The sequence below is a fragment of the Chinchilla lanigera genome, unplaced genomic scaffold (assembly GCF_000276665.1).
Source record: "Chinchilla lanigera isolate Chin_1 unplaced genomic scaffold, ChiLan1.0 scaffold00064, whole genome shotgun sequence".
In the NCBI taxonomy this organism is placed as follows: domain Eukaryota; kingdom Metazoa; phylum Chordata; class Mammalia; order Rodentia; family Chinchillidae; genus Chinchilla; species Chinchilla lanigera.
The window spans coordinates 2,475,766-2,500,634 of record NW_004955465.1 but is presented as its reverse complement, the minus strand read 5'-3'; the positions used below and the strand labels follow the sequence as shown (position 1 = coordinate 2,500,634).

At 37.8% G+C, this 24,869-nt stretch overlaps 1 protein-coding gene across 4 annotated transcripts in view; it reads left to right on the top strand.

Moving 5' to 3' along the window:
• Positions 1 to 24,869, top strand: part of Hivep1 (human immunodeficiency virus type I enhancer binding protein 1) — a 137,261-nt gene that overhangs the window by 47,255 nt on the left and 65,137 nt on the right. For 3 of the 4 annotated variants that reach the window (XM_005398821.2, XM_013521851.1, XM_013521852.1), the window contains exon 3: positions 23,499 to 23,552. The exons of the other annotated variant lie outside the window; for it this stretch is intronic. In XM_005398821.2, coding sequence (XP_005398878.1) covers positions 23,499 to 23,552 — 54 coding nt within the window. The remainder of the gene's footprint in view (positions 1 to 23,498; positions 23,553 to 24,869) is intronic. 4 annotated transcript variants of the gene reach the window in all.

The window sequence follows — 24,869 nt, the reverse complement described above, 5'->3', positions numbered from 1 at the left end:
TATATGAATGTTGTAGAGCAGTCTGTGTAGCTAATACAAGAAAATTAAACAGTGAAAGTGATAAATTTTTTTCTGCATCATATGTAGAAGAAAATAAGTTCGGTATTTTGTAGATGAATTGTGAGGATTTTGATCATTGCTTTTGGTGTATTTTATGTGAAATACTTTTTATATCAGAAAATTGTTACGGTGAGGCTGTAGTACGGTCATTTTATGGCTTTTTGTGGAACTAAATGGTAATTTGAGTATAATTAGTTTTTTACATGTTTGTTTCCTTATAGATATCATTGTGGATGATACCTTTGTTTAGAAACAGAAGTAATTGGTAATTTTAACATAAGTACATAGTTCCTGTTTAAGGAAATAGTTCTAAGTAAAAATATATTTTTCCTGTGGAAGCATATCATGTATTAAATTTACCAAATATAAATTTATTTGACTTCTCTGTTTTCTAAAGAAAGCTGAGAACAGAATGTTACTACTACTTTAAGTAATAGAATCAGAAATGATATAGATGAAAGAATACATTGTAATGTTATAGGCATTGTGTACTTAATATGTATTGTAACTTTATTTTAAGAATAACTAGTTGCTTAATTTAATCCATGAAAACTTGCCAAACCAAGTCTTTGTTTCTTTGAATAAGAGTATTATGTAAAATCTGGGCAGTAGTGATTCATAGTTCCACTGAATATTTGTAGGAATGAAAAATTATTATAGAATTTACCTGGAACATATTACTTCAAGTTAAAATATTTTGGAAATTGTTCAATAAATATTGGAGAATATATGTACACTGTGTATATGTATATGCCCTGTAGCTATACACTGTATATGTATATATAGAACTGTTACTTAGATGGTAACCTTATTTGGTTTTCAGCAGCTCTATTTTTTTATTTGAGACGTTATAAAGAGTAAATTGTTTCCTTTTTAAAGAAGTTATTTAAGGGTATGAACATTTAAAAAGTTATTAGATACAGATATTGAGAAAGTTGACATTTTCATTATTTTTCTTAAATTTTAAATTGATTCCATGATATACTCAACAAGGAGATGAAAATTTTTCTCAATTACCTATGCAAATCAAAAGAGCTAGGAGGCATAAAATGTATTTATTGGATCATGGTAGGTGATATATCATGAGTGCCAACTACATGCTAAGTACTGTACTCTAAACACATTTCTTGTGTGCTTTGTATAACTTTGTAAGGCAGGTGCTATTTTAATACCCATAAAGTTTCTACTGATGAAGAAGCCGAGGTTTACAGGGAAATCTCCAATATTACAGGGGTAGGATGGGGTGGAGGAACATTTGAAACCAAGTTCTTAATCACCACACCTTACTATTTCCTGCATATTAGTATTTGAAGAACAGTGCAGGTTAGCATAGCCAGAAAAGCTTTCTATTCAAGTGTGCTTGGGGTGAATCTCAGATTTCTTTGACTTATACAAGTGATATAACCAGTTATACCTCTTCATCCTTCACTTTTCTCATGTATTTAACAATAGAATCTGTATACTATAATTACAGTGTTAAATGTGAAGCCCTCATCCCCAGGTAGGAGTTGTTGCTAAACTATATTATTGTCTATAATGTTAAAATATAAGATACTAATCCTAATGTCTTACTGCCATTTGGAAACAGTTAATAGAATAAAAGGAGGAGTAAAGATATGGTTAAAGTAATGTTGAGTCCTTTTTCAGTTATTCAAATAATTGTGGATTTACAGCAGGGTTTGTTTAGTTTTTGAGCATTTGTTTGTGTGAGATACTTTGTTGTGGAAATGACCTGTATGTTCCACGACTCTGAGCAAAATCCCTGACCTGCATCTACTGGATACCAGTTACAACCCTTCTCTCTTAGTTATAACAACCAAATATATCTCCTGATACTGCCATATCCCTTTGGGGAGCAAAATCACTCCTAGCTACCAACCACTAGGAGAATTATATAGGCAGTAAACAAGCAAATATGATTACAGATTGTTCTGAGGACATTGATGGAGAAGACCAAGATGAATGTGCTCTAAGTGAGGGTGACACAGGGGAAGAGGTCAGCTTTTGTGAGCAGACAGAAAAGCCAGTAGCTCAGCAGAGGCAGGGCTCCAGATGAAAGGTGGGTGTGCTCCAAAGAGGCCAAGGGATATGACTTGAAGAGGATTTTGGAGGGGAATCAGAAGACTTGGGATTTGCAAGAATTTGTAAAGGACAGTGAAAGTTTTGGGATGTGGACGCTGAGCAGTCTGTGAGACTGTGTCACTAACCATGGGCTGGCTTGGCCACGTGTGACATCCACCTGTGCTGCTTAGTAACCTTAGGCATGGGGGTATTGCAGCTTTGGGACTTCATTCTCTGCCGGCCGTGCTTGAAACTGTCGTGATTTGGTTTGCTGTGTGGAGTGAGTGTAATACTGGGAAATGAGAGAACTCAAGCTTTGATGAAGAGCCACCTTGCATAGCACTAGTTCCCTGCTTCCCCCCAGCTGGGCTTCTGCCCTTGGTCCTAGAGCTTTCTGCTCTAAGGCATCCCCTTGTTGAGGAAGTAAATTATTGGCCAACAATTTAGTTGTTTTGTTTTAAAGTCACAGTTTTGAAGTCACAGATTTCTTGAATTAGTACATCCCTCCTTTGGGAACACTGTATGTGTCATAATCTTACAAATGGTAGTGCCAGGATATTCCAGATTCTCTTTGTGACAAGGCCACTGGGGACACTGGATGCGCTTTTTCCCTTTCTCAGCAAGAAACCTTGGCAGGCTGTTTTCTGAGTCTAGTTCAGTAAAGCCATCACAAGCAGAACTTAATGGTCTTTTGTTAACAACAGAAAGTAAAATCACCATGAGTTGTAATTGCAGCATAAATGCTAGGATTACAAGGTGTTTTTCATACCAGTTACTTCAGCAGTGGTGCTAAAAACTTTTCCTTTCTACAAAATCATGTTGGTGAAATTATGTGTATCGGAGTGTGTCTGTTTATGATTTCCAACAAGGCAAAGTGGAACTTCATTTTTGAGCCAGAACTGAGGTATTCGGTGTGTAGGTCTAGCCGAAAGGGAAATGAGAAGGAAAGGAAGGAGAGAGGCTGCTGTCCTCATAGTGTCCTGGAGTTCTCATTTATTATCTATCTCTTCACCTTCCCACTCCCCCACATACGTACTTATACCCACACTACTTCTTTTCATCAGTTATAGTAGTTATTGGCTGCTTTATGTTTCCCTGAAAAGTGAAATTTTCAATATGCTTTTCCGTCCTGATGCCTTTGAGGAGTATTTGAGAACTTGCAGTCTGTTTCCTCTGTGAGCCTCGCTGTTCCTGGGCCTGTGCAGGTGGTGAGGAATTTGGTTCTCCCTTCTCAGAGACAGAGATTCACACACAATGGAGAATATAAGGACTAGATAAGGCCACAAGCCATAATGGACACATAGGATAAAAATGTTTCAAACTGTATGGAATAAATTTCCGTGTGATGTATAGGAAGGCAAGGGAATTAATGCTTTTCTGCAGTTATTAGTAGATATTTCTGAGAATTGGGATTCGTGTTTGTCACACAAAAACTGGTGAGATGTGGATAAATGTTGGGCGTGGGTTAAAGGAGTGACTATGATAGATCCTGATCATGGCGTTCATGATTTTAGAGAATGATGTAGACATGAAACAAGAGTACACATCCTCTACATGTACTTACTATACATCCTCTGCATGTACTTACTATACGTCCTCTACATGTACTTACTATACGTCCTCTGCATGTACTTACTATACGTCCTCTGCATGTACTTACTATACGTCCTCTACATGTACTTACTGGGAGAGAAGGTGGGGTGCTGTTGGTGTATGTATACTGTAATGGTCTCAGTTAGGTCAGGACAGGGCTTTAAGAGCATGTGATGTTAAAGCTCACACATGAAAGGTAGGGCATTACCAGGTCAGGAAGCATACCCCGTTGTGCATGAAGAATTCAGAGATGTGGACAGCACAGTGCAACAGGTTCATATCTGGAGGCACCCTCCCTGGGTTCAGACCAGGCCCTTTCGCCTGATGAGCTCTGGGAAGTGTGCTTCTTTATGCCATACTTTGTTCCTCTGGAAAATGGAGACCAAATGTGGTCCCTTGCACCTAAGTAGGTTTCTTCTGAGGATCGAATAGGTAGGTACATATAAAGTCCTAAGAACATAGCTCGCTTGTAGTAAGCTTTTAGATTCTATCTGCCATTGGTACATGCTCTGCACCGCAGGGATCTTTCTAAAAGGCAGTGGTGCTTTTTCTTTTTCGGTCATTCTTTTTCTTGTCTTTTTTTTTTTTTTTTAAAGTAGCACCAGGGACTGAATCCTAGGCAAGTGCTCTTGCCTTGAGCTACCCCCTCAGCCCCCAAGAAGAAAGATTTTTATGATGGGTTCAAATGGTTACTTGTCTTACCTCCCATCGGTTTAGGAGAAATGCACATTGTGTTGATGCTGTGTTGCCTGTATATTTAAATAATATATCTTAAGGAGTTTGGGAAATACAGAACCGTATTAGTTATCCAAAATAATTACATCATGGCCACCCCTCATGTTCTCTGCAGTATCCCAGCAAAAAAGTGCTTTGAGTCTTCATTTGTCCAGTTGCATTTTAGTATGCTTCCCCATCCTTTGCCTGCCTGTTCTCTGTAATGCCGTTAACCTCAGAGTAAATGACAGCATCTAATAAATGACCAGAAAGCCAATTTGGTTTTTCTTAGTTCAGGCCCATACTGTTACTTTGACTTTGGTTCAGAGTCCTTCGAAGTACTCGAATTAGACAGGTTCTTATGTTGTGAATGAGATTAAAACTGTTGCTCATTTCAAGCATATGAATTTTTTTGAGCACTTGGCTTAGGAAGATTTAGAGTGGGAATTCTATGCAATGCAAATTTTAGCATATTTGTTTAGAACTACTTAACTGTATTAAGGAGTCCCTATTATCACTGTTTTCTATGAGCTGTTATGTCAAGATAGTGGTGAGACAAGGCACCTGCAGTACCAGCTACCCCGGAGACTAAGGCAACAGGATCGCTTGAACCTGCAAGTTTGTGGCCAGCCTGAGCTACATAGCAAGACTACCCCACCATGTAAAAAAAATACAGTTCATATGTATGTGTAATGTGCATATCTGGACATGCAGAAGCACATGCACAGAAAATGTATGAACTGTTGATTATTTAGGCCAGTGGGATGAACCTATAGCAAGACTTTTTCTTTTAAGACAAAAGATGTTAACGTATGAGCTGTTTTTTTCTTAAATGAAAACCTTAGTATTCGGGTATAATTGCAGTGTTGGCACTTTGTGATAAACAAGTGAGTTTTGGGTTGCAGTTGGGCACTTGTCTCTGAAAGGTTCGCCATCGCTGATTTAGGTTAATGGCTTTGATCAGTAATGCATATGGACCCCAAATAATTTATTTTCCTAAAATATAATTTAATGTACTTTAATCAGCATATATGGCAATGTATTAGTCATTTGAAAATCAGTTTAGGGAATTTATCTCTTGAGTGTGTTGGCCAGTAATAAAAAGCTACCTTTCAAATTAATGATTAACCATTAATATTTTGAATCCTACAGTTTACTACCTGTTTTTGCCCTTTTTAAAACCATTTTCTATTTTTAATGACATGTACCGCTTAGTAATTAATATTATTTGCATTTAAAATTATAGCATACACAAGTAGTAATTGGAAATTGTTATATAACCTATTTGTATCTGTCACTTGTAACTGTAAAGCTTGAACTTTTCTCATAAGTGGGAGTTTATGCTTGCCATTTATCGTACAGAAAGGATAATAATGACTGTTTAAACAAGGCAGCCAATTTTATACTTCTTGACCTTGGTTTTCTAGGTTAAAATTTTCTTGTGGTTACGAAATTTTAATTCTTCCCTGCTTCTGAGTAGGCTTATACTGTATAAAGCAGTTAGGATTTATTGGATTTGTGGGATGCCAAAGTCAGGATGATAGGACCCCACCCCTACCGCGTGTGCCGCACTGTGCTGAGGACAGTGGTGAATAACCGCTGCCTGTCTCTGCCTCATTCATGGAGCTCCTACTTGGAAGGGTTAGGCTCAGTGGGGTCGGTACTCACAGGAAAGACATAACCACCGTGCTAGGAACGGTGTCAAGTAGTAGGAGGTGTTAAAATGAGTGGGGACCACTGGGCCCCAGGTCAGTCTCAGAGAACTAAAAACATTAAGATGTTTTAGTTCATTTTGATTTTAATTCACCGTGTAAAAATTATTTCTGTAGTTGACTGAAACTGTTAGGCTTAGTCCCTTCTTTTCAGCTTAGTTTTCTGTACACCAGCTCTTCTAATTCTTCATGTTTTAACTTCTGATCCTTGGCAGTGAGAGAGGGTTGTTGTTTGAGCTGACCTCAGAAAGTTTTATTACCATTTTGACTACATGAAAGTAAAGAATCATACTTTGTAATATTTATAATAGTATTACTGCCAGTTAGTAAAAATTAAAATATCCTTAATTTGGAAGGAGGAAGTAGGCATCAAATACAGTAATTTGGAAGCATGGAATAATGTATGGTTTAAGGAAGAATATTGAAAAAAGATTGAGAGTATGTATAAATATTTACATACGTACATATATATGATATGTTTATTTTTAAGCCTGTAAATGAGTGAGCACTTACATCCTTTCAGGAAATTGAGGCACTTAGTGTTTCTTTTACATATTTATACATACAAAGTATATTGTTACGTAGCTATATATTTAAATGCGTAATGTGTCTTCTCCAATATAAATAATACATGTACTCAAATTTTAAAATGTATATTATAGAAGTATGTAAAATATAAAATTAATATTTTCTCCTTTTCTTTTACTCTTTCCCCTTATATAACCATATTAATTTCTTGTTATTTTTTTCTAAAAAACTTCAAGGCATGACTACATGTACATAAAAATTGACTTATATAACACAGTGATATAAATCCTTATTATGTTTAAAAGTTAGGATCCCTATACTCTAAAAAGTTACTACCCAAATTCCTGCAATTTTGAGCTTAAATTGAAAGTAAAAGCCATGCCATGTATAGGTAAATATCTTCTAGTGACCTGATCAGTTACAGAGTTTGGCCCCACTTAACCCTGTGTGATTTTAGATTATCATTCATTCCCAACCATCTGGTTAGTATCTTTGTCTGATTTTTAATTTTCTTGTCTGTAATAGTATTACAACAACATTAATCAGTAGTATGTACTTTAAAAATGGAAATTTATGTAATATGTAAAACATTATTTCAGGTAGAATATGCATTTGAAATAATGAGGACAAAGCACTTTCAGTATTCTCTAGCAGCAAAACATGGTGAAACACAAGTTGGACTTCTATGTCCAGCCTCAAGCTGTTGATAAATGTGCTGTGTCAGTGTCCATGGTGTCTCTGCCCTGGACCACGTCCCATTGTCTTGGTCTGACGTTCCAAACTTACTATCATGTCTGCATATAGACTTTCTATCCCTAGCAGATCATTTGTGTATTTTCAGTGCTTTGTCCATTCAGTGATTCGTAGACTCCCAAGTGCTTACAGCAGTCCCCCGAGCCTGTGGGGCATCCCAAGACGCCAGTGGATGTCCAGAGCTAGAGACTGTGGAACCCTCTATGTCTTGTTTCTATACATAAACCTGTGATAAAATTTAATTCATGGGCACAGTTAACAGTAGTCGTTACTAGTAAAATACAACAGTTACAACAGTATACTCTAACAAAAATTATTTAAGACTTAAGGAGTATTTCTGGAATTTCCCATTTACTAGTTTCAGACTGCAACTGACCAACCGTGATTGAGACCAGGGAAAGGGAAATCACACAGGAGGGGGTACTATTGTGCGGTTGTGTATGAATTTGTGTGACATGCTGAAAACTGCAGTGAAAGTGGGTTACCTGCCTGGAGGGCACAGGAATGGCATCATTGTTCTCCCAACCTCACAGCTGGAATCCTTGGTGCCACATGAGACTCTGATGACTCTTGATAGGCTGACTTCCAGCACTCCGTTGTCAGTGTGGAGAGTCGCTTCACGGCCTGCATGCCTACTTTCTGCTGCGTGCCATCTCCTCTTGTTTCACCAGTACTGTGCGCCTCTGGCTGTGCACCTTCATCACCTTCTTTTCCACAGAGCTTTTCCTCAGCCCCTGGAGCTCACATCAGCACTCACACTTGGCCGGTTCACCAGGCTAGATGAGAACACTAAGCAGAGAATGTGTTTGCAGGGTTTGGGGAGATTTTCGTAGTTCAGAAGTACTTGCTGTTTATAATGCCTATTAGCAGACAGATTGGTACTGAACCATCTGTTGTATATCAGTTTGTGTTACTTAAAAATAATCATTTCAGGTATTTTAAGACTTATGTGAAACAATGGTCGTAAGACTTAGGGTTGTATGAGGTCATTAATTATAGGATGGCCTTGAGCTTGAGGACATTTGTAAATGAGGTAATTTTTTGTCATGTATTTTATTTTATTTATAAGCCCTTTCTTTCTTGTATCTCTAAGTAATTTTAAAGAATTGAAGAAAAGAGAAATACAGTATATGTTTGCCTTCTCATAAATCGGGCTGGCTAATTTTTTATGGTAAAGAACGAGAGAGTAAATATTTTAGGCTTGAGAGCCTTATACAGTCAGTAATCGCTATCACATATACTTCTTTTTCTGTCTGTGTTCATTTTGAAAACTCACGCAGGACCTTACAAAACAGCTTTGGGCAGGGTTGCGCCTCTATCCTATAGTTACCTGACTCTTCCTATAAGTGCAGTTATTTTCATCTACCATCCTTTTCCTTCAGCCTGAAACCCCTTGTAGCATTGCTTACGATATTGGTAGTTTTCTCAACTTTAATTTATGTGAAATTTTCTGTTTTGCTTTCATTCTGAAGGGTAAGTGTGCTAAATGCAGTGTTCTAGTGTAGCCTTTTTTTTTTTTGTTGTTCAACATTTTGAAGTCCCATGGCTTACTCATCCCACCCTCCCCATTTCTATCCTTGTGTTCTAAATTTCACTCTACATGCAGTGTCCTTTGTGCTCAGCCTCTGGAGAGTCACTGAGCCTTATGGAGCTGTAACTCTACTCCTGCCTCCACCATACCAAAAAGAACTTTTCTAGAAATAACTTCCTGCTCTTCTTGTTACCCGCCTTAGCCTTGGTGTGTGCAAGCCTGACTCTCCTAGTGGCAGAACTTTTGTTTCTTACTGGCTCAGAGTCCTTGTGAGGGCAGTAACCTTTATCACATGCCCAGTGTGTGCTCTTCCTCATTCATTTCACAGCCTTATAGTCATGTCTGCTTATTATTAACACTGTAGTAATATGTGAATAATACTTTAAATTTTAGATTGTGTTCTTTCTTTTGTTTCTTTTTGAAGCTTTTGATTATGGAATTCTTTAAGTGATTCCAAAATAGACTAGTGTAATAAATGTCCGTATGCCTACCATCCAGCTTCAGTCATTAGCACCTCATCGCCGGTCCAGTCACACCGCTAAGCCACTTCGGCCCTCCCATATTGGTTTAAAGCTAATCTTAGGTATATCATTTCATTCACCTGTTTTTGTTACATAAAAGATAAAGAATAACTTTTGACATAATCACAATACCTTCATTAACCTCCTATTCTTAAAAGGAATTCCCTAATATGATCAGTAGTCTGTTAGTGTTTTAATTTCCAGTGGTCTCCAGATAGGTTTTTTAACATTTCATTAGAGTCATGACAAATAAATTATCTGTATTTTACAAATGACTTTGTGTCCTCACCTGGAGGAACAGCAGGCCCGCTCCAGTGAGCCCTTCTTACATGGTGACATTCATCCATTCCCTCCCATCAGGCCCCACCTCCCAGTAGTTTTACGCTGAGGAATAAATTTCCAGCCCGTGAATTTTGGAGGGGACAAATGTATTCAAACCATAGCAGATGCTCATACCTGTACAGTAGATAATGAGTGTAGTGTGTCTGTTAGACTTGTGGTAGTCACTCCAGGAAAGAAAGCACTCACTTGATTTTTAATTAGAATCTAATCAGCTGCTCAGTGTCACATGGAGAGAGGGCTCTTCAGAATCTGTGAGGTGTGCATAGAAGGCCAGATGTGTAAGTTTTCCTCAATGGGGAGTCATGCTGAAGAGATGCTGTGTGGCAGGGAGGCCAGAGCTTGAATGAGCTACTTTTGAATGACAACAGACAAAACCCCAAGAGGATCCCGGGTATCTTTCTTACTGACATGGAGTTTTCTTTTTATGAGAATTATCTGAAGCATGGTGAAATAGAGTCACATGGAATTTGGCCTTAGTTATAAATGGATAATGAAAAAAAAAAGAGTTTCAAATTAGTTGTTTGGTACCCAGGCTACATTTGCCCTCAGTAATGTGATCTGATTACATTTCAAGCTGGACCACAAAAGGCATTTAATTTGTAAGGCACTTGGCTTTATCATTACTGTAATGTAGAGTTTGTCTTGTTAAAGTCATGCCTGGTCACAGTGTCACTGTGTCTGACCAGAGGGACATCTTGGTCATCATGTGGGTGCCCTTGTGCCATGGGAGCCTGGGTGGATACTCTGAGGTCATCTGTTCCTGTCTGCTTTCCTGGCACACAGTGGCCCTAAAGAAGGTATCTCCTCAGTGAACATGTGCTGACTCAGTGCAAGCTGGGAAGGTTGTGAGACTTAGCTGTCTACTGGCTCTGAGGCAGAATATGAAGCATCTGAGTATTATTTACCTCAAACTGGCATTTTGTTCAGTAAGAATTCTGGAAATGTAGTTGCATTCTCCTCTGATGAGTTTCTCTGTCTCTGGGTACTCCTCGTCATACTAAAAATAGTTTTGGACAGTTGGTTGCACCATTTCTTCTCACCCATTTCTAATTTTCATCCTCTCCTCTTTCACTTCTTAGAGGTACTGTATGGATTTGCTTGTATCTATGGTGATCTGAGGTCATGACGCCTTGCTTGCTGTTGTAGTCCTCCACAGAGAATTACTGATTGTGCAAAAGATTACACAAGACAAGGACATTGTTTAGGTAAGAGGATAAGGTAGAGGCACACATTTGTTAAAGTAATGGGGTGGAGGTTATAAATATTAGCTGTAGGTTTAGCACCTGACAGGCGGCAGTGTTTATGTTGCTGCCCCTCGAGAGGGATCTGAAAGATACTATTTAAGCATTGACCTGACTGAAAAACTGTTACTGAATTATATTTAAAGCTTAAGAAGGTACGGAAGAATCACTAGAGTGATGTCATATTTCCTTTTTATTCAGTCTGCATTCTCAGACTTGGTGCTCCCATTCTCCATTGTCTGTTCCTGTTGTTGAGACCCTCTGCCCCTACTCTTCCCTCAGCACTGGGAAACCAGCTTCGTCTTGGATGGTGTCTTGCTCTACCAGCACCAGCAGTCTCAGATATGCAAGTACAATTGACCCCAGCCCATAGTAGAGTTATCGTGGTTCCTGGTGTGCTTGTCATGGTGAGTGGCTGGCCAGGGGCGCCAGGGAGGGGAGAGGCTTTGGTCAGAGGAGCCAGGGCACCTGGAGGTGGGAAACACCTGTGGTCAGACAGTCAGCCCTCAATGCTTAGGTTTTTTAGTTTTGCCCTGTGTAATAATAAAACCTTGTATTAAGTCTTTTTTTTGTTGTTAATAAGCTTTCAAAATTTTTATAGGGAAAAAAATGGATGTATTGTCTGCAGGCAAGGGATGGGACAGATAGCCAGCTGAGAAACCTGAACAGCATGCAGAGAATTTATTTATTTATTTTTTTTTGAGATCCTCACTTCTTGGGTGTCACCCAACTGTCTGTAGACCTTTACTCTTAGATCGTGCTTGTGCGTGTGTGTGTGTACACCCATGCGCAGGGGTCATATATCTGTGGCCGTGTACATGTGGGAATCCATTATTAAGCTGGTTACCCAAGTTGTGTGGGCCCTGGAGATTGGTGTGTGGGGATAAGAATGCTCTGTCTCCATCTTCCTTTCTCTCCCGTCATGGTTACCATGACTACTTCCATCCATTTTCACTGCATCAGGAATCACTGGAAACTGGGAGGAGGAAACCAATATTGGCATATGCTAATGATCATGTCTAACTCACAGTGGGCAGTTATTTTGTTGTGCTTATCAGAAAACTGTATTAGGACCATGCATTGGAAAACATGTCAGTTTCAGCTTCTTTATACAATTGTTGATAATGTTGAAATAGTTTTTGTATTTTTTTAGACATTGAAATTTCAGCTGGAAAATAACTCTTTAGTTTAGAGCTGACGTTAGTACTAATAACTAGTGGACCTATTTTTTGGTATGATATTTATTGAGAACGTATGTTTTGGCTTTGGGCTTTAGAAGTATAGTTTAATTAGACATCCTTAGCCATGAAGCGATCATTGAGCTTTTCCTTCCTTATCTTCCTTAGCATCCATTGATCCAGCAGCTGCTGTGGGAAATTGCTGTTGCTGTCCCTGCCACTTGACAGAATGCTTTTGCTGCTCCTGCTATCCCTGCCACCTGATAAAATATGGCCCCAAAAAGCTTGCTGATAAGTTTTCTTGCATTTTATAGTTTTGAATTTTGACATGATAAAGTTTGAAATTTGGTGGAATTTCTTTCTCAAGGTTGGCTGCATGTTGTAATCACCAAGAAACTTCCTAAAACACTGATTGAATTGGTATGGTGTGCAGCCTCACTATCAAGACTTTCACACTAAAGTACTCTAGTATGAAGTGACTCAAGCAGAAAGTTTGGGTTCTAGTGTTGTAAGTGCTGTACAAGGGTTATTACACAGGAGCTGGAATAGCAACACGAAAAGTCAGTTTTGTACTAAGTAGTTTTGCCAGCTAAAGAAGGGAAAGAGACAGACAGGCAGACTGTGTGTTACAATTGTGATACTGAGGATTGAACCCAGGAGCTTTTTATTGATCTGCATCCCAGCCCTTTATTTTTTATTTTGAGACAAAGTCTCATTAAGTTTTTAAGTTGCCCCGGTGGAACCTGAACTTGTGATCTTCATCCTGAGAGCCTAGCCTCTCAGAGCACTGGGATTGCAAGTGTGTGCCACAACACCCGGTTAGAAGGAGGTTTTTGACTTTGAACTTAGCACCTCATCTAGACTTCTGTGGGCTATGAAACTGTAGAACTTTGAGGAATGAGACTTTGGGAAGTTGCTTTGCTCTTCATTTCCTAGTAAATGTGTGCTCAACCATAAAAGCCTTGATAGCATCGTGCAGGGGTAAAAGGTGTCCTTAGAACTTCTTCCTACTAGTGAAGTGTATTTAAGCACAGTGGTGTCCATAGTTCTCAGGTCTGCTGAGATAATGCCAAGCCTAGTACTTTAACTGGAAGTTCTCAGGTCTGCTGATCAAGGCTGTTAGGTGAAACCAGGTGATCCCCTGTATGTACATACTGTATAAATATTATATTATGACTAGGTATTATAAAAAGACAAGAATAATTTCAAAGCCTTATTTGATGGTTTAGTATAATACACTCTTTGTGCCTTTATATATATTGTATTTTCCTGATTAGTTTTAATATCAAGATGTTCTTTATAAAGAAGCAACATTGTATTTAATTGATCTATAATTTCAAAGAGACGATGGAGCTTGTATCTAATTACCTCAAGGAACTACTTCAGGTTTTTGTCATTATGATGGAAACATGCTTTGTGAAAAGGATGAACATATAAATAGCAGGTCATTAAGGCATGGCAAGGTTAGTCATTTCATGTTTTAAGTTGTAGTCCAAAGTGTTTTGTTCCTCTTCATCTTTGCTTTCCTGTTAAAGTACTAGGCTTGGCATTATCCATGTCTGGTTACCCTTCCGCTCTACACTACCTTTCCTATGGCCACTTGGATTTTTTTTTGCTGTATTTATTTTTTATTACTACATGTTTGTAGTACAAATGTTTATATTCTTTGTGGTGAATTGGTACGTGTACACGACACATCTTAATTTCTTTTTTCATCTCCTTTCTGTCCTCTCCATCTCTATCTCCTTCCCCTTTGAGAATGGTCTGTCTCCCTATGTTCTGTTATCCGTGTTTTATCTTGCTGTGTATTTATACTTTGAGTTTTTCATGTAAGAGAACACATGCAATGTGTAAGCTTGTGTGTCTGACTTATTTCACATATCATTATGGTCTAAAGGTACATGTACCCATTTTCTTCCAAATGTCTCAAGTTTATTTTTATGGCAGATTACTACTCCCATTGTGTTTAAAAATCGTATTTTCTGAACCCTTTGCCTAGAAGGTGATTATATCCTCCAGCTTTCTCGAACCCTTAGTCTGCTAGCACCCCTCCTTTTCACTCATCTTCCCCAGGGACCCACATGCCCTTCCGCATCCTTCTTGGCTACAACCTGTCCTTTATATTTGCTCAATCACATGAACTACTTCTAGCAACTGCAACCCACTGAATTCTCTGTCCTTTCTCCTGGAAAAGTCAAATTCTGGAATCTTTTCTTCACCACCTCATCCAGGTTGTCAGGCTTTGTTGGTACAAAATGATATCACTGTGCAGATTGAAGCTATCAAAAATTCATGGCTTTCGTGTTCATAGATCTCTAGGAGCTAAACAGCAGTGCTTTAGATTTATTTTTTAAATTGGCCAGCTCTTCCATTCCTGTCAGTGACTTTACCTTCTTTTCAGTCTCTAAGGCCCTGCACAGATACACACTAAGCTACTTTTTCTTTGTAGACATCTGTATCTCTTCTCATTCACTATGGAAGCAATAAGATAGCAACATCCTCGGAGTTACCTTTCCCAGCAGCAAACTTTCCCTTTAACATACAGATGCTCCTCATTTAGCAACTGAGTTCTGTTTCCATGATTAGGTCGTTAAAGGAACTAGTTGCTAAATGAGGAGCTGCATATAGTATGTACATTTTAATGTCAGAACAAAGAAATGGTCAAAGGAAACTCCAGCTTTACTTTTATTTGCATACTTGTTATGTACAGTACTATAGTGTATAATAGGACATGAAACTACAGTACTGTACAGTACAGTCAGAAATTACAGTACTGTATAAACAACGTATACTATACCAAACACTGTGTTTTGAATGTGCAATTTTTGTTTTGTTTTATTTTGTTTTGTTTTGTTTTGAGACAGGGTCTCACTTTGTAGTTTAAGCTGGCCTTGAACTCACTATGTAGCCCAAGCTGGCTTTGAACTCGCAGTGATTTTCCTGTTTCAGCCTTCTGACTGCGGGGATTATAGGCATGTGCCACCATGTCCAGCTAATTTTGGATCGTTAATGAAAGAGCTTCTGCAGTTCATTGCAAGGGACCAATAAAATTAAAATACTATTAATCAGTTATTACAAACTCTTGAACCTGCTCGACTCTGAAAATCACAGGAAGTACCAAATATCCTTGACTGTAAAATTGGTATTAATGGAGCCACTACTCTGTCCGCCTCTGCAGTAAATACCTTGGAGGATAAAAAGACATATAAAGTATGCAGTAAAGGAGCTTACTACCCAGGAGTGTAATACAAAAACACACAAAACAATCACAGAGCCAAGAATAACAGTGATAATTGATTGCTCAATTGTTGCCTGTTGTTCAAAAATGTCTGTATAAAACTCCTGAGAAAATATGTTCACCCATATGAGATGAGCTCTTTCTACCTATCAAAAAGTTTCAAAGGTACGATCACTTTTAAAGAGTTTGTTTACACCTGAAAATTTATTTATTTCCAAATAAATTGGTTTTATTATCACTTGATGGAACTGTTGGAGGCAAATAGTCCTTAGAAGTGAGCCTAATGAAAGGAGGACATTGATAAATTTTTCTGGCCCTTTGGCACACCTGTTCGACCTGTATCATATGTGATCCGCAAGTTTCATAAAACTTTGCTCCAAGTCACTCCCTCCTTCATCAAGTGCAGGGAACTGTGTATCTTTTGGATATTGAAGCAAAAAAGAAAAAAAAAGATAAAGAACAACCCTCGTGTATCCAAAAATACCAGGTAGCTAATTTTCCCTTATCAGATATTATAGAAATAATACATATAAAGACATGTATTTTCATAAATGCTTTGTTTATTTGTACAGCATGCTTAGTGAATGTGACTGAAACACAGCAGACTACAGGCACTCCTAGTTTAATGACCTACACACGGTCCTATGACTAGGTTTTTAAATGAATTTGTCACGAAGTGAGGAATTGCATATAGTATGTATATTACAGTGTTAGAGCAAAGAAATGGTCAGGGGAAACTCCAGGTTGTTGACTTGGCTTTTATTTGCATAACTCTTACGTGCAGTACTGTAATGTATAATGGAACATAAAATTACAGTACTGTAAGAACAGTATTATCAGTAAAAATTACAGTACTGTATAAACAGGGTTACTGTACCCCCAAAAAAGACCTTGGCTCTATCAACAGGATGTACAAGACTGTCCCAAAAAGTGGGGGGTTGAGTCCAACAGTGCACCTCTGTTGTCAGCCCCAAAAGTTGTTGAACAGGTAGGTTGTAAAATGAGGAATATCTGTATCTGCCTGCCTCTCTCCCCTCCCTCTGGCTTCACAGAACAGCCTGGGGTCTCTCCCTGTTTAAAATTAGCCTGTGCCCCCCTCCTATCTCCAGAGCCTTGCCCCTCCAAACTTCTCACGCTTTTCTGTATCTTCTTTCTTCTTGCTTCCTCCCCTTGGATCTCTAAACATCTTGGAAGAATGGAACAGACCTGTCTTCTCACAACCCTGGCAGATTCTAAGGCCCTCACTGCACCCTCTTTACTCAGGGTTCTCGGGGACAGTTCTGCTTTGTTGCTTTCATCCCTGCCTCAGTTCTCCTTACTTCCTTGGCTGCTGCCCTGCAGCGTCCACATCCCCCACACGCTTTGGTCAGCACCTCAATGGACACTGTAATTCATTGGAAGACCTTTGGTATGAGTTATTTTCATCGTCTACTGATTTGACATTGAAGCGCTTTCTTTTGACTTTTATGGACAGAATCCTTTCAGTTCTTCCTAATTCAGTGGTGGGGAGCCTTTTAGAGGCCGAGTGCCAGACTGAACCCAAACCCACTTATTTACCGCAAAGCGTCAGCACTGCCATTAAACCTGAATACGGAGGTTTTACTTCAGAAAAAACAAATGTATGTTAACATCTTTTGTCTTATAAGAAAACACAGTAACACACATTCCATAGGTTTGCCACGACTGTCCTAGTTGTATCTTGCCATTTCTTTTTTGCTTTCTCAGGTTTCTTCTACATGTTCCATGAAAGGGACTACTTCCCATCTCACTAGTGATTCTTAGCTGGAGAATAGGTGACCCATTAAATCACTTGTGACACCTTATAAAATTCACACAGTCTACACTACAGTTCCTAGAGTGTCTTACTCAGTAGGTCTAGAAGCCTACAGTGTAATGGCTGTGCAGTATTTCATCATATGGAGGTATAATAATTTCTTTAACCATTTCTTAAATATATAGTCAATAAATACTCAGCGAGAACACTGACTATACCCCAGGTACTATTAATTATTTTTTTACTCTCGTAAAAAGCACTGTGATGAATAACGTTTGTTCTTCTCCATTCACAATTTATGTTTTCAGAAGGTGAACTACTGTCATAGGATAGAGACAGTTTGCAAAGATCTTGGTACCGATTGTCAGTTTACACGTGGAAAAGTTCTTTTTGCTTCCACAAACACTCTGGTGTGGATTTAACTATCACTGTGTAAAAAATGCTCCCAAAATCTGTACCTTTGACCGATTCTGTGTATGTAAACTATGTGAGTTCTTAGCAAACTCTTGTTTCCTGCCTTTTTGCAATTCCAACCCTTTTAAAGTTCCCCACCTGGATGCCCTTCATTCTGGTTGTCCTCACCCACTTGCTACGCATCTGGAATTGACTTGTTTACTTCTTCAAGGTCCTGCACGTGGGAGCCTTCACCTTCAGGTACCGATGGGTTGGGACACAAGAGCTAGTAAACGTGTTCTAAGTGAGCTGTGTGTTACAGGTTCAGTATGCCTTATCTGAAATGATTGGGATGAGAAGTGATTCATATTTTAGAGTTCTGTGAATATTTAAATATGTACATCAGCTTTGGAGGTAAAGCATTTCTAATGTGAAAATCTGAAAACCAACATGCGCCAAAATCTGAAACTGGAAATTTCACATTTAGTAGCGTTCTGGATTCTTAAAAATGCTTAACCTGTAGTGTTCTCATGTTTTAGAAATTATTCTGTAGGTTTTCATACAATCTGGGAATTTAGAATTTAGGAGCAGGAGCCAATATTATTTTATCTATTTATTGTGGTGCTGGGGATTGAACGTAGGGCCTTGAGCATGCTAGGTACTTGTTCTGGTTCTGAGCTATACCTTCACCTCTTTATATTTTTTATTTTGAGATAGTGTCTTGCTAAGTTGCCCAAGCTGGCCTCAAACTTGTGATCTTCTTGCCTTAGCTTCTCAAGTAGCTGAGATTATCTGTTCCCAGCGCCCAACATTTTTTAAAAAGATAATTAAGCACATTGTTAGGATTTATTTCTATTGAGTTTAGATACAATTTTTATATTAAGGTATTTGTTCCTTACAGGTAGTTAATTAAAATACAAAGGAAAATTATCCATTAATGTACTGCCCTCAGATGTCCCTTTTTCTTCATCTGTGGGTGTAGGTGCATGTGTGTCTGCCTGCCTGCATAAGTACACATGCATCTGTGTGGCACATGTTTAGAATTAGGCCTTATTGTTTTATTTAATGCACTTTGAGCATTTTTCTGTCAGTGTTTTTATAAAACAGCTTTAGTGACTAAATAATACTGTATTTTTTGAAGTATTTAAGTATTATTTAATCAACTCCCTATCTTACTGGTAAAATTTCTCCCACATCATTGTTACTGTAGACACCTCGGTGAGCGATGCAGAGCAGTTCATCTGTTAGAAAGCATGAGTTGAGGGTCTGATGAAAGGCATCTGAGCCTCTGCTGCAGAAAGCAAGTGGACAGGCAGCTCTGTGAGTGCCAGGAAGGAAGGCTGTGGGGAGAGGAGAGTGCAGGATGTCATGCAGGGAGTGGGTCAGGGCAGCTTCCTTAAAGGAGTTGTTGGTGGAGCAGGAATGGTGCATTTCTTTGTTTTGTTGTATTTAGTAGACTAATTCTTGTTGATATAATGAAGATCATTTTCTGTTCAATAGTGAGGTATTTTTCCAGCACTAAGAATAGATAGATAAGACTACATTTGGGCATTATTTAAATAACTTGTTCTGTTGGTGTTACAAGGTGTAATACAGGTTGAACATCCCTAATCCCAAAATCCAAAATCAAACTTTTTGAGTGTACATGACACCACGGATGGAAAGTTCCACCTCGTGTGACAGGTCTCAGTAAAACTGAGGCACACTGAAGTACAACATTGCCTTCAGGCTCTGTGTTGAGGGTTTATTTGAAATATAAATGAATTTTCATGTTTAAACTTGAGTCCCATCCCGGAAGTATCTCATTGTATATGTGCAAATATTTCTGAGTCTGAAAATATCTGAAATTCGTTTCGATTGCAAATATTTAGGATAAAGGATACTCAGCTTGAAAGTTCTGCTTATTGAATTATCTTTGCATTCTTGTACTAAACCCTACTTGGACATGGCTTATTAATTTGTAAATACTCTTCTCAGTATAGATTTTAACAGTCTGTATTCAGAGAAGACACTGTCAATAGTGCTGGTTTTCTGTCCCTTTGGTTACATTTTATGGTCAACTTCACTAATGTGGCTTAGAACATATGCTGTGCTTCCTGGAAAAATGTAGAAGATGCTTTATTCTTTAAAATGTGGAAGAACATAGAGGAAAACTGTCAGGGCCTGGGACCTTTTAAAAGCCAGTTCTGTGTTATCCTGCGTAATTTTCTCAGTGTCATCCATCATGGGTGGATGGATAGAGCAGACAGAGGCTGTAGTGTGTAGCTGAGAAATGGGAAAGAGGATGAGCATTGAGGGGGAAATTATTTAAATCTGTATAGATCAGATTTTAAGTTGTGTGCACATGTAGTTCTTGATGCAGTTGTTGACTCATAGCACAGTGACCTTGAGGAGGCATGGTGGGGATGTCTCAGAATGTAAGTTACCATCTCTGTGCCTATACTTTCTGCACCCTCAGAACAGGACTTAACAGTGAGAGAAGGTCTTGCTAGGATGTGCTACTAGTGATAAAGCTGTGGTGAAAAAGATGTGTTAGATTTGCTCCTTCTTGAGTATTGAGCTGCAGGTTTACAATCCAGCAGAGGCCTAAAGTTCATGTAGTTTGGCTAAGGACATCATTTTTAATAGAAAACATACAAAATGTAGAGTATAGGTAAGTTTGTCTCTGAATTACATATACACGTGTGTAATGGTGTAGAATGTGAAAATGTATTTCTTGCTCTGGGTAATAGTGGGGGAAAAAAAAACCCATAGTGGAAAAAATGCTTTAAATAATAACAAATTAAATGACCAGTCAAGAGCATATACTAAATGACTACATTCTCTGAAATTTTACAGATTGTTTTTACAATGCATTGTATTTTACCAGGAGAGTAATAAAAAGTGCAGGTTAAATATAAACAGGATTTTCTATAAAAATTGCCAGAAGGAAATACTTTTTCATAATGGCTCTTACAGCTCTAATTGAAGAGTGTGTTTACTTTTTGAACTGGAGCTGTGGATAAAAGCATTTGAGTAGATACTTGTACTTAGTGCAAGAGATGTCCTAAGTCAGTAGCACAAATTTATATCCCTTTATTATCCAGACAAAAGGTAACTTAATTGAAAAATTTAAAAGCAAAGACTCGTTTTGGGAGCAAATGTAAATTGAGGTCATTTTGGAGGAATTTATATCAAAGTGCACATAAAAGATGGCCTCAGTATGCTAAATAGCAGCCATTTCTTGGATATTTGTTAAAACATAAGTTTCTGTTCCTTTGAGCTACAATTGATTCTATTAATAAAAAGGTGTTTTTTTATACAATGTCAAATTATATGTGCATAAACTCTAGAAAGTGTGGTCATTATTGGTGTGAATATAATATGTACATTATATTATTTACGATTCTTAAGTTTGGATAAACTGCTGACATAAAAATAATAGTGCTTTTGTAATAAACCTACTTTTTATGTTCCTCAAGGTCAATATATTTTAAATTAAATGATTTATTTATTTGCAGTTTGAATATCTAAACTGTACTTAGTGTATTTCTTTTTTAAAGTGGCCCTTATTTTTTGGTTACTTACATTCATATAGATTTCGTGCATGGCTTAGGTGTATTTTTTTTTGGAAATAAAATTATTGCTGAATGCTGGATGCAGTTTTTGTGTTTCATTTGCACTGATTATTTTCAGTTTTGGCGGCTACATAAAAACATAAAAATTACACATATTTATGGAACAAGATGTGATACTTCAATACATGTATACATTTTGTAATGTTTAAATCAAATTTAACATATCTGTCCACTCATTTATCATTCATTTCACTTCCTCATTTCTTCATGATATAAACTCAAAAATCTTTTTTTTTTGATTGGGGGTAGTTCTGGGAATAAAATGCCAGGGCCTTGTGCATACTAAGCATGTTTTCTGCCTCTGGACTTCAGCCCTAGCAGATAGTTGCTGCATTTAATGTGCTCTTTGCCAGGACTATTTTCAGTATCAACACATAATTTCATGAGAAATAATTGCAGTTTATAAATCAGAAGAACTAGAGGTTGCCTCTACTCCTCTCCATTCTATTATGGATCTGATAATTTTCAGGACACAAATAGGACATTGCTGTGGGGGATGCATTTGTGAGAATGGAGATTTAGTTAGTTTTGACCTTTGCTATGTCTCCTATTTCAAACTAGCTTTTGTTCTTTATTCCACCACTTCTACCTTTTCTGGGATAAGTATGCAATTTGAGGAAGTTTGATAACTAAATGAAAGTGTTTGAATTTCTGAATTTCTTATTTTCTGGTAAGATAGGGAAAGACAAGCCTTTGTAGGCCCGGTAGTTGGGTGTATGGCTCCTGTTTATTTAAAGTATTGGAGGTTATGTCTTCTATGGCCAGTAGTGTGACGTTTAGCTTGGGAGACGTTGTTGGAGCAGATAGTGTATACCACAAGAGAGAGGCTAAATACCTACATGGGTGAAGAAACAGTATTTTGAGAGCATTTACCCAAACTGTGCTTTCATAGGATGTCTACAATGCTATATAATTGTTACTACTGTACTCAATTCAGTATAATACAGGACCCTGAGAATTTTTATCTCTACTATAATAAGTGCTTAGACAAACATTAAATTTGAAATTAGTTAAAGTCATCATCACCAAATATGCATAACCTTACAGAATTCAACTGAATTGTCGCCAGAGTTCAACATGGGTGCATGCTTACAAAATCCACTGTGCCCAGAGCCTCAGAGTGAGGAGCAACCTGTTCTGAGCCCATACTTGCCTCCCTCCCTACTCCCAGCTCTGTTGTTGCTTCTAGGTTACATCTGTCTCTCAAAGCTGGGAGCAGAGACAGAAGTTCTGTAGTCACCTGTATACAGTGTGTCTTTGATGCAGTATTCTGCCTTCACATTTAGTGATATATACTCAGTGCTGTTTTCAAGGGCCAGAAATGATACAGGTCTTCAGCTCATCATTTCCTTTGTTTCTCATACACTTCTTTTTTCCATGTTTGTCTTATGCCTTGGGCCACTTCTTGGTCCATTTTCTATTACTATAATGAAATACCTAAGTCTGGGTATTTTGTAAACAAAAGAGGTTCTTTTAGCTTACTCTTTTGGAGGCTGAAAGCATGGTGCTCTCTGGTGAGGGCCCTCTTGGCTACATCACCTCATAGTGGGTGGCTTTGTGGTAGGATCACATCCAAGAGGAAGAGAGATCTAGCAAGATAGGAAACTAGACGCTGAGGAATGGCTAGGCTTATTCTTTATAATAACCTTCTCTAAAGAACTGACTCACAGTCCCATGAGAACTACCTTAATCCCTTCTGAGGGTAGTGTCTCCAGTAACATAAGAACTCCCCAATTGCCCTCTTTTTAAAGTTTTCACTACTACTTAACACTGTCATCTTGGTGACCAAGCTTCCATCACATGAGCCCTGGGAGGACACATTCACACCACATCCAGACCATTGCACTGGATTTTGTTTAGCCTTGTTGTTTTTAAGCTAGTAGATGTTCATTATATCTCTAAGAAAATCCATGTTAAGCACTTAATATACAAGGAAAGTATTATTTTTAGATACTTTCATTAGGTAACAAAATACCTTTTTAGCTGTAGTTCAGTATTTAAAGTACACTAGTTGTTTGCATTGTAAAGCCATTAATTAATTGGTAGTAATCTCTGTGGCTAAGAAATGATTAACATAATAAATTTAAAGGGGAATGTAGCTTTGCTTTAAGTTTATTCACATTTGTTTCATAAATTCAATTATTATGTGTCTGACATTGTTTATAAACACTGTATTTGCTTTACTGTATTCTTTTTGGTTAATTAACTTGTAAAATTTTCTTCTTTTTTTTTCCCCCCGTAGACAAAATTGAAGAAGCACAGAAAGAACTTAATGGGGCAGAAGTTTCAAAAACAGGTAAATTAAAACCAGCCCCAATACAGACTTTTTGGAGAGATGCCCAAACAAATCATGGCAATCTTACTGCATCAATCAATATAAATGTATAATAAAATTAGACATAACTTTATATGGTATCAGAAGTTTTATAGAATTTGCTTTATGAAACATTTCAGCTACAAGGAATACTATGGAACTGTTTTTCACATATTAATACATTGCCTTAGGAGCTAAAAGATGATTTCAGCTCTTCTGAAAGTTTTATTTGTGAGACTGTGCTAGAAATGCAGTATGGCAGACTTCATGATGTGTCCACATCTGCCTGTATGTGTGTGTGTCCTGTGTTTGCTTAGGTGAGGATAGTATCTTTTGTAATGAGGAAAACCTAAGTAAGACAGCGGAAACAACCTCAGTGTCAAACAATGGAAGAATAGTTGAATAAATTGTAGCAAATTTATATTGGGTGTATCACAAAATGTAATGATTTCAATTGATGGTAATAACAATAGTTAAGTAAAAATGAAATTATAGCAGATTTTGTTGTTAAATGAAGCTAAGTATTTGTATGCATGCATATGTGTGTGTATATACACATGCACACAGGCTTATGTGGAATTGGACAAACTGAAAGGATTTGTATGCAGACTTTTATAATGATAGAAGAGGCAAGGGAAGATAACTACGTTGTCATAATTTATATTTTTTCACTGGTTTTAGAGTAGGTATGATTTTACTCAAAATCAAAATGTAAAAGGCAGAAATTGGCTTTAATGATATAAAGCATATTATTTTTCCAGGAAATAAAAAATGCATGAGGTGCTCAGTAGCAAGATGGGAGGACCAATAGGGGATAGTATTCTAAAACTATCTGTAAGTGAATAAAGTTGGTAATATTCCTTTAATACCATGGTGAAATAAGGTTCTCATGGTATCTGTTTTTCATGATCTGTTATCTAATTTTCTTAGTTATGTCTTCAAATTATAGTGAAATATTTCAACAGAGTATTGTACTAAATAAAATGCCAATAGAAAGCCTTTTCTTTTTTTTTCAAATTTCATTTAACTCTAGATTGATTACTGACTAGACATCTTTAGGGAAAACCATTTCTTGCTTATGTTATAATTTCAATTTAAAGGGTCCCTTGAAAGTCTCATGTGTACAGAACTAGGACTTTTAATAGATGGTTGGATCATGGGGCATTCTATTCTTCAGCAGATTGATCCATTGATGAGTCCATAACTAAACTTGCTGGTAGAAGGTGAGGCCTGATTAGAAGAGGCATGTCACTGGGGGAGGGTGTGTATGCCTCCCCAGCCTCTTCTCTTCTCCTTTGG